This window comes from Phocoena phocoena, chromosome 20, assembly GCF_963924675.1.
Source record: "Phocoena phocoena chromosome 20, mPhoPho1.1, whole genome shotgun sequence".
NCBI classification, from domain to species: domain Eukaryota; kingdom Metazoa; phylum Chordata; class Mammalia; order Artiodactyla; family Phocoenidae; genus Phocoena; species Phocoena phocoena.
Genome location: NC_089238.1, coordinates 1,846,215 through 1,858,319, shown reverse-complemented (window position 1 = coordinate 1,858,319; position 12,105 = coordinate 1,846,215). Strand labels below are relative to the sequence as shown.

Here is a 12,105-nt window from a genome sequence, read left to right as displayed (position 1 = left end):
GCTGCAGCACGTGGGCTCTTTGTTGCAATGTGTGGGCTTCTCTCTAGTTGTGGTACGTGGGTTCCAGAGCTCGCGGGCTCAGTAGTTGTAGCACATGGGCTCTGTAGTAGAGTGCGTGGGCTGTGTAGTTGCGGCATGTGGGCTCTCTAGTTCTGGCGTGCAGGCTCAGTAGTTGCGGTGCCAGGGCTTAGTTGCCCCAAGGCATGTGGGATCTTAGTTCCTTAGACCAAGGATCAAACCCGTGTCGCCTACATTGGAAGGCAGATTCTTAACCACTGGATCACCAAGGAAGTCTCTGAATCATGTGTTTTTATCAATTCTGATAATCTCTGTCTTTTAATTGAAGAGTTTAATCCATTTACATTTAAAGTAATTGCTGATATGGAGAGACTTCTGTCATTTTGATATTTGATTTCTATATGCATTATAGCTTTTTTCTTTCTCATTTTCTGTGTTATAGTCTTGTGTTTAGTTGATATTTTGTAGTGAAACACTTAAATTCCTTTTTGCATATATTCTATAGCTATTTGTGGTTACCATGGGAATGACATCTAACATATTAAAGTTTTAACACTAATTTGATTTTATACCAGCTTAACTTCAGTAACAAACAAAAATCCTTTACAGCTCTGTCATCTCCCCTTTCAATTGTTCGTGTCACAAAGTTACATCTTTATATATTGTATGCCTAGAAACTTAAACCACTAATTCTTTTGAATGCATTAGTCTCTTAAATTATGTAGGAAACTACACATGGAGTTATAAACTAAAGTTACAGTAATAGTAGCCTTTAGATTAACAATTTTAAAAAGTCTTCTAAATCATGTAAAAACAAAAAGTGGAGTTACACGGGACTTCCCTGGTGGCACAGTGGTTAAGAATCCGCCTGCCAATGCAGGGGACAAGGGTTCGAGCCCTGATCCGGGAGGATCCCACATGCTGCGGAGCCATTAAGCCCGTGTGCCACAGCTACTGAGCCCGCGTGCCACAACTACTGAAGCCTGCGTGCCTAGAGCCTGTGCTCCACAACAAGAGGAGCCACTAAACTGAGAAGCCCATGCACCGCAACAAAGAGTAGCCCCCCTCGCCACTAGAGAAAGCCCATGTGCAGCAACAAAGACCCAACACAGCCATAAATAAATAAATATATATATATATACATATATACATATTTTTTAAAAGTGGAGTTACAAAGTAATACTAGCTCTTATAATTGCCCATGTATTTACCTTTATCAGGATCTCTGTTTCTTGGTATAGCTTTGAATTACTGTCTAATGTCCTTACATTTCACCCTGGAAGAATTTTCCCTTAAGAATTTCTTACAGAGCAGATCTAGTGGTAACAAACTCCTTTAGCCTTCATATATAGGAATGTCTTAATTTCTTCCTCACTTTTTTTTTTTTTTTGGCCGTGCTAAGCTGCATGTGAGATTTTAATTCCCTGACAAACCTGCACCCCCTGCCCTGGAAGCATGGAGTCTTAACCACTCGACCACCAGGGAAGTCCCGCTTCCCCCCTCTTGAAGGACAGCTTTGCCAGATACAGGATTCTTACTTGACACTTTTTGTTCGTTTTACACTTGAATATATCGAACCACTGCTTTCTGGCCTCCCAAGTTTCTGATGAGAAATCTGCTGATAATCTTATTGAGTGCCCCTTGTATGTAACAAGTTGCTTCATGCTTGCCATACTCTATCTTTGGCTTTCAAAAGTTTGATTGTAATTTTCTCAGTGTGAGTCTCTTTATTTTTCTTGGAATTCATTGAGCTTCTTGGATGTTTCATCAAATTTGGGAAGTTTTCCGCTATTTCTTCAAATATTCTCTCTGACCCTTTCTCTCTCCTCTTTCTGGGACTTCCCTAATGAGTATGTTGATTCATTGGGTGTATCACAGGTCCCTTAGGCTCTACTCACTATTTTTCAATCTTTTCTTTTTTTCTGTTTCTCAGACTCAATATTTTCCATTGTCCTGTCTTCAAGTTTGCAGATTATTTCTTCTTCCTGCTCAAATTTTTCTTTGAATCCCTCTGGTGAGTTTTTCATTTTAGTTACTGAACTTGTTGCTCCTGAATTTCTTTTTCATTTCTTTTCTCTTTTTTTGTTTGCCGCACCACATGGCTTGCGGGATCTTCGTTCCCTGACCAGGGATCGAACCTGGGCCCCCTACAGTGAGAGCATGGACTCCTAACCACTGGACCACCAGGGAATTACCTCTTTTTCATTTCTTTTTAGGTTTTCTTTTTTTGTATTGATGGTTCCATTTTGTTTTTACCTAGTTTTCTTGACTTTCTCTGTATCTTCCTTTAACTCCTTGAGCTTTTTTAAGATGGTTATTGTAAAGTCTTTGTCCAATAGGTTTGCATCAGATGTTTTTTAGGAACAGATTTTGGAGAGGTTCCAAACATAAGCTACTATGTCCTCAGACTCGTTAGCCTCCTGGCATTGATGTATGGCAATATATGCATGAAATATTGCCAACCTAAGAATTTCACCAAGTCTCATTACATAAGCACAACTGATTAAATCAGTGCCTGTATGACTCAGTCTCCTGCCCTCCTTCTGTTTCTGGAGGTCTAGTTGTTATCTTATGGCTTAAAACCCCAACCTTCTGATCACATAGTTGGGCTTTCAGGCTTTGCACTGAGTCATCTCTTCACCATGAACTCTCTGTGAGCCCAGATGAGTTACTTATTTGCATAACTATCCAGTCTGGAATTGACCGTGTCTTTTTCCAGCCCCCTGTCCTCTCACCCAGCTAGTTCTCTGGGTCTCCCTTTCAAGGTGCCAACAGTCCAAGGATCAGGAAAGAAAGAAATTGTTATCCTGGGATTCAGAGGTCGGGAAACATGGCAGACACAGAGACACTATTTCCATCTTCATTTTTTTCACTGAAATACTGATTTTCTTTCTTCCATGTTGGCATTATTAACAGATCTTTTTGTGTATTGAATTTCTTTCAGGTGACAAAGGAAAGCCCAAGACCACAGAACCTACCACTTGTGAGCCAGCCCTGTCTGAGGGAGTCTCATTCCAGCAACAACTAATACAAAGAGTTTCAGAGGACTCCCAGTTGGGCCAAATCAATGATCAGGAAGGGTCACTGGAAATGCAAGAAGGACACTTGAGACCAGAGATAGAACCCCAGAAGGGCAAGCTCCCTGGGAAACCAAGCTCTGAATATGGCAGCTTAGGGACACCTGGTGGTGTGTGTTCAAAGATTGTAGAGGAGCCAGTCCCTCCAGGAGGTGCTGTCCATGACCATGACTCATGTGGATCTGGTAATGATCTCATGATTCAGGAAGAGGAAAGTATTTTTAAATGCAACGAATGTGGGAAAATTTTTAATAAGAAACGCCTCCTTGCTCGACATGAGAGGATTCACTCCGGAGTGAAGCCCTATGAATGCACAGAGTGTGGGAAAACCTTTAGTAAGAGCACTTATCTCCTTCAACACCACATGGTCCACACTGGGGAGAAGCCCTATAAGTGCATGGAGTGTGGCAAGGCCTTCAACCGCAAGTCACACCTTACACAACACCAGCGGATTCACAGTGGAGAAAAGCCTTATAAATGCAATGAATGTGGAAAGGCCTTCACCCACCGCTCCACTTTTGTTTTGCATAACAGGAGCCACACTGGAGAAAAACCCTTTGTGTGCAAAGAATGTGGAAAAGCCTTCCGAGATAGGCCAGGTTTCATTCGACACTACATTATCCACAGTGGTGAGAATCCGTATGAGTGCTTTGAATGTGGCAAGGTCTTTAAACACAGGTCATACCTCATGTGGCACCAGCAGATTCACACTGGGGAGAAGCCCTACGAATGCAGTGAATGTGGGAAAGCCTTCTGTGAGAGCGCAGCCCTCATTCACCACTATGTCATCCACACTGGGGAGAAGCCCTTTGAGTGCCTCGAGTGTGGGAAGGCCTTCAACCACAGATCATACCTCAAGAGGCACCAGCGGATTCACACTGGGGAGAAGCCCTATGTGTGTACTGAATGTGGAAAGGCCTTCACCCACTGCTCCACTTTTATCTTGCATAAACGGGCCCACACTGGAGAGAAACCTTTTGAGTGCAAAGAATGTGGGAAAGCCTTTAGCAATCGGGCAGACCTCATTCGGCACTTCAGCATCCACACTGGAGAGAAGCCCTACGAGTGCATGGAGTGTGGGAAGGCCTTTAACCGCAGGTCAGGCCTCACCAGGCACCAGCGGATTCACAGTGGAGAGAAGCCCTATGAATGCCTCGAGTGTGGGAAAACCTTCTGCTGGAGCACAAACCTCATTCGACACTCCATCATCCACACTGGAGAGAAGCCCTATGAGTGCAGTGAGTGTGGAAAGGCCTTCAGTCGCAGCTCATCCCTCACTCAGCATCAGAGGGTTCATACTGGGAGAAACCCTGTCAGTGTGACAGATGTGGGAAGAACCTTCACAAGTGGGCAATCCTCAGTCAATCTTCAAGAACTCCTATTGGGGAAAGACTTTTTGCATGTAACCACTGAGGAAAATCTTTTGCCAGAGGAAACATCTTACTCAGAATCTGATCATTCATACCAAAGAGAAACCCCACAATTTTCTTCCCTGTGAAAATACCTATTGCAGGATATCAGTTGTCATCTAAAGAGTCATATTGGAAATTGACCCAACCTAGAGCCTTACTCTACATCTGAGAATTCATCAAAGAGAGAGACCCAGTGGTTATTATGCACGTAGGAAAACCTTCAGCTACATCTTTCTTCTTAGTTTACACTTCAGTGTTATCTCAGGAATTTTTTTTAAAAAGAAGGGAGAGACTTAAAATAGAAAATGAACTACAAAATGTTTCTTTCAGACTTCCTTGCCAAGCTATGGCCATTTGTCATTGATTCCTTAGTTAATTGGCAGGAGGATAGTTTTGTTTCCATGGTAAAGAACCTAGACTCTATGTGTCTTGTATATACATTCATTGCTATCCAGTTTAAAGAGAGTTAGACAGGTCTGAAAACTTTCATTGAACATCTCCTTTGTTCTAAAACATTGTCTCTATTCTTAAGGACCTTAATTTTTTGGTTTGAGCCATCAAATGCCTTTATATTTAAGGAGATAAGAATACACATATGAATGGGCACGTTCTGTTGAACCATTTTAGACTATTTAGGCTTTGATTCTTTAAAAACAAACCTTTTCATGTGGTTTTAAAGACCTAATACTCAGACTTTTTCTTGGTCCTGTACTATTTTATTGGTTTACTAATTGCTCTAGTTATGTGGTAAATCTTTTAATTGGGTAAAGTGAGTCCTCTGTCTTCAGTCTTCTTATTTAAAACTGATTAACATTCCTCGTTACTTTGAAGTTCCATGTAAAATTTTGGATAAGCTTGTCTGTTTTTACCAGAAAAAAAAGCTGTATTGAATTTTGATAGAAATTAAGTTAAATTGGCAGATTTATTTGTTGAGAGTTGGCATCTTTGCTGTTTTGAGTCTTCCAATTCATGAAAACATTATGTCTGTACATTTATTTGATATGGCTTGATTTACTTCATTACTATTTTATAAGTTTCAGTAATAGGTCCTGTACAATGTTTTTAAGATTTATATACAGGTGTTTTTGTTTTTTGAGTAATTATAAATGGCATTAATTTTTAAACTTTGAATTTCCACACAGTCTTTGGTAGTATACAGAAATATGTATATTTTTCATGTTATTTTGTTATCCTGCAACCTTGCTGTTTCTTTTGATAGAATGCTTGGGATTTTCTACATAGAAGTATCATCTGCAATTAGAGACAGTTTTACTTCTTCCCATCTGTATACCTGTTATTTCCTTTTCTTGTCCTACTGCACTAGCTAAGATTTCCAATATGATGTTAAATACTAGTAGTGAGAAAACATGTTCTTGCCTGGGTCCTGATATTAGGGGAAAAACATTCCGATTTTCATCATTAACTATGGTGTTAGTTGTAAGGTTTTCTTCATAGAGTTTTCTTTATCAAGTTTAGAAAGTTTCCCATGTTCCTAATTTACTGTGTTTTTTTGTTGTTGTGAATGAGTGTTGAACTTTGTCAAATGCTTTTTTTGTAATCAATTGATAGAATCCTGTGTTTTTTCTTCTGTAGCCTGTTGATATGATGTATTACATTCATTTGAGATTTGAATGTCGAACCAGCCTTGTATGCTTGGAATAAGCCCCACTTGGTCATGGAGTATAATTATTTTTATATATTATATTACAGTATTAAATATGCTAGTATTTTGTTGAGGAAGTTTTCCTCTAATTTCATGAGTGACAGTGATATGTAGTTTTCTTTCTCTATATATATTTTTTTCAATTGTCATTGTTTGGTTTTGGTGTCTAGGTGATTCTGGCCTCCTAACATGTGTTAACAGGTGTTGTATTATTCACAAGACAGTGTGTTGTATAGAATTGGTTTTATTTGTTCTTTTAATGTTTGGTAGCATTCTCCAGTGAACCATTTAGTCCTGGAGATTTTTCTTTTGGATGCTTTTTAATTATGTATTTATTTTATTTAATATGTATAGAACTATTCAGAGTATCTATTTCATATTGGATAAGTTTTTATAGTTTATCTTTTTCTAGGAATTGTCCCATTTCATCTAAATTTTCTTATTTGTTTAAAGTATTCCTTTATTATCCTTTTGATGGCAGCAGAATCTGTACTTATAGCCCCTGTTTTATTCCTATTATTGGAAATGTGTTAACTCTCTTTTATCTTTGTCAATCTTCTTAGACATTTATCAATTTTTTTGTTTCAAGGAACCAGCACTTTATACCATTTTTTCCTCTATCTTTTCCTAATTTCACTGAATTATTATTTTTTTCTGGTCTTTATTATATCCTTTCTTCTACTTGCTTTGATAGTAGTTTCCTTTGCAGTTTCTTGAGGTGGGTGCTTAGGTTATTGATTTGAGGGTTTTTTTTTTCACTTTACTAATGTAAGCATTAAGTTCTATAAATTTCCCTCACAGTACTGTTTTAGCTTCTTGTCTTATGTTCTAATTACATTTCATTCAGTTCTAAATATTTCTTTATTTGAGACTGTCTAACCCATGGATTATTTAGAAGGATGTTGTTTACTTTCCCAGTGTTTGGAGTATTTTGTGCTTTCTTCTGATTTCTTTTACGTTTGATTTGGCTATTTAAATTTTTGGAGGTTTGTTTTATGACCCAGGATATTTGATGAACGTTCAGTAAGGCTGCTTGAAAAGAGTGTGTATCCTACTGTCATTGAGTGGAGTTTGTATATGTATGCACCAGATACTGTTCATTGATGGTGTTTTTCAGATTTTCTGTATCTGCTGATTTCCTGCCTCATATTTTTATCAACAGCTGAGAAAGGGGTGTTGAAGTCCTGCAGTTTAATTCTAGAATCGTCTCTTCCTCCTTTAAGTTCTGTCAGTGTTCACTTCATGTATTTCAAAGCTCTGTTGTTTGGTGCATACACATTTAGAATTGCTGTGTCATCTTGGTGTAATAACCCTTTTATCATTATGCTTTCTTTTTGCTCCTCTAAATTTTTTGCTTTGAAGTATACTTTATCTGATATTAATATAGCCACTATTGAGTTTTTTGGTTAATGTTTGCATGGTTTATATTTTTCCATAATTTTATTTTCAACCTTATCTATATTGTTACATTTGAAGTAATGTAATATGTGAATATTGTGAATAGCATATTCTTGGCTCATTTTCTTATATCCATCTTACTGATTTCTGTTTTAAAATTGGTATATTTAGGCCATTTAAGTTTAAAATAATTATTGATATTTTAAGGGCTTACAACTACCATTTTATGATGTTTTTGTTGCTCTGTTTTTGTTTGGTTTTGAGGGGGTACTTTTTGTTGTTTGTTTTGCCTTCTTGTGGGTTACTTTAATGTTAGGAATTCCACTTGATATATCTGTGATGTTTTTGAGTATATCTCTTGTATTTTAGTGGTTACTCTAGGTATTGTATTGTACATACATAACTTATCACAGCCTACGGTATCAACACTTTAGCACTTTGACACGTAGAAACCGTACTTCCATTGGGTACCTTTACATTCCCCATTCTTTTAATATAATTGTCTTAAGTATTTCCTTTTCATATACTGAACACCATATTGGATGATGTTCTTTTTGCTTCAACTGTCAAACAATTTTTACAAAACTCAGAAGCACAGTCTCATTACATTGTTCTTTCTCCCTTCTTGAAATCTCAAGTTTCTTCCATTAACAGTTTCTTTTTAAATTTTTTGCCCCATGAAAATCTATAGCCTGTCTTTTGTGCAGATTTTCTGGTAACAAATGTTTTTGTTTTCCTTCATCTAAAAATGTCTTTATGTCTCCTTCATTCCCAAAGGATATTTTTGTGGGATATAGGATTCAGGGTCAGCAGTTCTTTTCTTTTAGTACTTGAAAGGCAAATAAGTAATTTCCTTCTGTCTTCCAGATGGGAAATCTGATCTGTTTCAGTTGAGAAATCTGCTGCCATTTGACTCATTATTTCCCTATCTGTAATGTATCCTTTATGTCAAGTGCTTTGAAAGTGTTTTTTCCTTGTATATAGAGTTCAGAAGTTTGATTATGATGTAACCTGCCATAAAATTTGGAGGGCTTGTCCTGTTTGGTGTTTGCTCAGCTTTTCACATTTTGTGGTGTATGCCACTTGGCAAATTTGGGAACTTTTTAGTTATTCTTCAAATAGTTTTTTCAGCCCTTTGTTCTCTTGTTCTTGTTCCATAGGATTCTCAGGCTCCCATCTTTTTGTTTCCCCCAGTCTGCTTTTCTCTGTTGCTCACATTGATTAATTTCCATTGATTTCTCTTTGAGCTCACTGATTCCTTCTCTCTCATACATAATCTGCTATTGAGCTCATCCAGTGAACTTTCGTTTTGATTTTTGAATTTTTCAATTGTCTGATTTCCGTTTGGTTCTTTTACACATCTTCTATTTCTTTGCCTAGTTTATGATGCCAAAGAAGGTCTCTGAGAAAACAAGCAAAACTGTGTAGTCCAAAGTCAGTGGTTCTCTGGTGGTTTATCTTGATACTGGAATAGAAATCCTGAAGTATCTGGAGGAATGGAAGACCTGCCATCTTCTGTGTTGTTATCCACAAATATTTCTCAAGAAAATAAAACTGGGCAACCTTCAGATTGTTCAGAGTTGTGTTCTCCAGGGAAGATTTGTGTGTAAAATTTCCGAGCTCTCTAAGGCTTGTTATAGCCTCAAAGGAGAATGGGCTACTCGTCTTCCAGGTTCAGTCTTCCTCTTTGTTGTTGAACACATTCTCCCATATTCCCCAACTTGTGTAGGGCCACTGTCTTTCTTTTGTGCCTCTACTTCTTGGTCTTTAAATTCTCCCTCTGAATCCCCTTCTGTCCTCACAATCTATACCTGTGTTCCTCACCCCCAAGCACTTTCTGCCCTACATGTGTATTGAGCTCTGCCCTTCTCTTTTCTCTCACAGATACACCCTGTGTGACTGTTCTGTCCACTGCCTGTCCTCACCCCATCATGTCCCTTTCGCTCCACTGACAACTAAAGAATGACCTCCACCATGGTTGCCTGGCTTAAGCAGGTCTCACAAAGTTCCCTTTTGTCCTCTCTCCTCCTCCCGCCCTCCCATCACTGTTGGACTGCTGCCCACCTCTCTGACTTGAAGGTCCTTTCCTGGTTTCTGTGAGTTCTTACCCTTCTTCAGAGAGTCTGTGTCTTTAGCCCATGTATTAAACAATGTGCTTCCCAGGGTCCATCCAAGGTCATTGCTTTCTCACTTGTGGTGTGTTCCATGAGTGAGTTAATTCCCACTCAATGCATTTTATACTCAGTGATCTACAGAGTTCCCCCAAATCTGTGTCTCCAGGTTGAATATTTCTCATGTCTGTTACCCTCTGTTCATACTTCCACACCTTCTGTGTATTCATATACACTGAGTTTATGCATGTGTCATTTGGCCAAGACCATCACCATAAGGATGCACCCATAATAATTCTAAGAGCAAGCAAACGTGGTATTACTGTATATCAGCTATTGTTTTGAATGTTTAAACACATCAACTCTTAACCCTTGCAACAAGTCTATGTGATAGGTAATATCATTTTACAAATCAGGAAACTGAGGAACAGAAAGATTAAGGAGTTTGCCTAAAAATTGTACAGTCATTACAACGTATGAGATTAGGGATTGGAGGCCATTTAGGCTGGCTGCAGAGTCCATACCCTTATCACTTTCCTAGATTCCTTCTTGTAGTATGAATCTTTGTTTTCCTGATCATAATTCATTTTTACTAAAACGGATCAAATAATACTCATTTGATCTGTAACCCCCTTTCTCATTTTATAGTACATCTTGGCCATCCTTTCAGTTTGAGTGAGAAACCAAACTCAGTCTTCAATGGTTGCATCATCTCTTGTAACTTTGTAGGAAATATAATCTCTGAGGAAGCAGGGAGGTAGAAAAGGGCTAAGGTTGGCATTTGGTTTTAGACATTGTGTTTGAGGTGCCTGAAAAAACAATCTCAGTGAATTCCACTATCTTCTGTCTTGTTGACAAAGCCAGACACCTCACAGCCATTTTTCTTTTATCATCCTCACATCCAGCCACTGTCTGATTCTGTTCACTTTACGTTTTTATTTTCCTCAGTAGACACTCAATATATGTGTGTTAGTGAATGGCCACACAGTAGTGTATTTTTATGTTTGCCTCCCTCACAGTTTACACAAAGCTGTGTGTATAGTTGGCACAGTATATGACTTATGTTGACCACAAAGAGAAACTATATGGGCTTTTATGGACAGATCTATAAGACTTTAAAAGTCATAATGAATGACTGTGTTGAAAGTCCTCAAGACTACCCAGGTTTATGACTTACTAGGAAGCATCAAAGGACTCAGCATATTATACTGAACATCGAAGGTTTATGACAGCACAAGAATACAAAGCAGTCGCAGTCAAGGGAAAAGATACAAAGACTGGAGTCCAGAGGAAACCAGGGACAAGCTTTAGGAATTCTGAGTGCTTAATTTCTGTCAAGGAATTATGACTGCATGTGTGAAATGTCTACTAGGGAAACTTACTAGAACCTCAGTGCCTATGATTTTTATTGGGCACTCTGTCTAGAGCATAACAGAATTCTAGACCTCCAGAAGCATAACAGGTTAGCAGCATAAGCCACCTCGTTTACACAAACAATAGGTGCACTGAGCCATTCATCATTTCTAGGAATGATAGGAAGCCTCCTGAAATCTAAGGCCTCAAACTTTAGCCAAGGGCAAACTTTGAAGCTCAAATGATAGCATGCTATATTAACTCTTCTTCACAGTGACTTAAATGATACCTAAATGTTGAGGAAGTTCAAATTTCTTTAACAAATACAGTTTGCTACAACAAGAAATAAGTCATAGCTTTGAGGTGAAGGCTTATATACATGTAAATCACTGTAACGAAAACAATCAGTTATGTCAGAGTGGAAATTCTTACATAGTGGTCAAGACTTAATTTAGTGATGACAAAATATAGAGAATGTCTTGTGAGAAAGAATCTTGCCTCTCAATAAATCTGTGTCTATTTAGATATGTCGTCAGTGGTTTGACTTGCAAATATTCCCTTTATTTGTTTTTATTTGTACAAAGATGTAACGACCAGGTCAATGCTGTGTATTTCCATTGCCCATGTGTCAACAGTTTCTCATTTACTTTTTGTTCCCACTGTTGAAACTTGTAGCCTTTGACTTCAACAAAAAAATTAAAGAACATGGGGTCATAATAATTCCTACATCATTAAATGTGCATAACTGGAGATTAAAGGGTTTGTTGCAGGCTTAGTCAAGTTCATGGACCTGTCTGTGAGTTTTACTGAGATGGTATGGGAGCATTTGGTCCAGCTGGGAGGGCCCTCTACAGAGACGTGATGCTGGAGATCTGTAGGAATCTGGTCTCGGGGAGTATTTGCCTCTCCCCTTTGTACTCATACTCTGGCCCGCAGACTGCCTTTTCCTGTCTTAGTTATCGGATGCTGAGGTGCCTCTGGAATGCTCAAAGACGTCATCCTTGAGTTTTGAGGGTTAAAGATTTGTGATCTGTTCACAGGTATGTTACACACCTGACAATTGAATGGTCTAA

General features: G+C 38.5%; 1 protein-coding gene across 1 annotated transcript; it reads left to right on the top strand.

Annotated features, from left to right (window-relative positions):
- Nucleotides 1-3,108: 3,108 nt before the first annotated feature.
- ZNF805 (zinc finger protein 805) lies at nucleotides 3,109-4,593 on the top strand. Its single transcript, XM_065898241.1, has one exon. The coding sequence runs from the start codon at nucleotides 3,109-3,111 to the stop codon at nucleotides 4,591-4,593; it is 1,485 nt and encodes a 494-aa protein (XP_065754313.1).
- The last annotated feature ends 7,512 nt before the right edge of the window (nucleotides 4,594-12,105 follow it).

Coding starts and splice junctions, on each gene's coding strand:
- ZNF805 (XM_065898241.1), top strand. CDS start 3,109: ATGCAAGAAGGACACTTGAGACCAGAGATAGAACCCCAGAAGGGCAAG.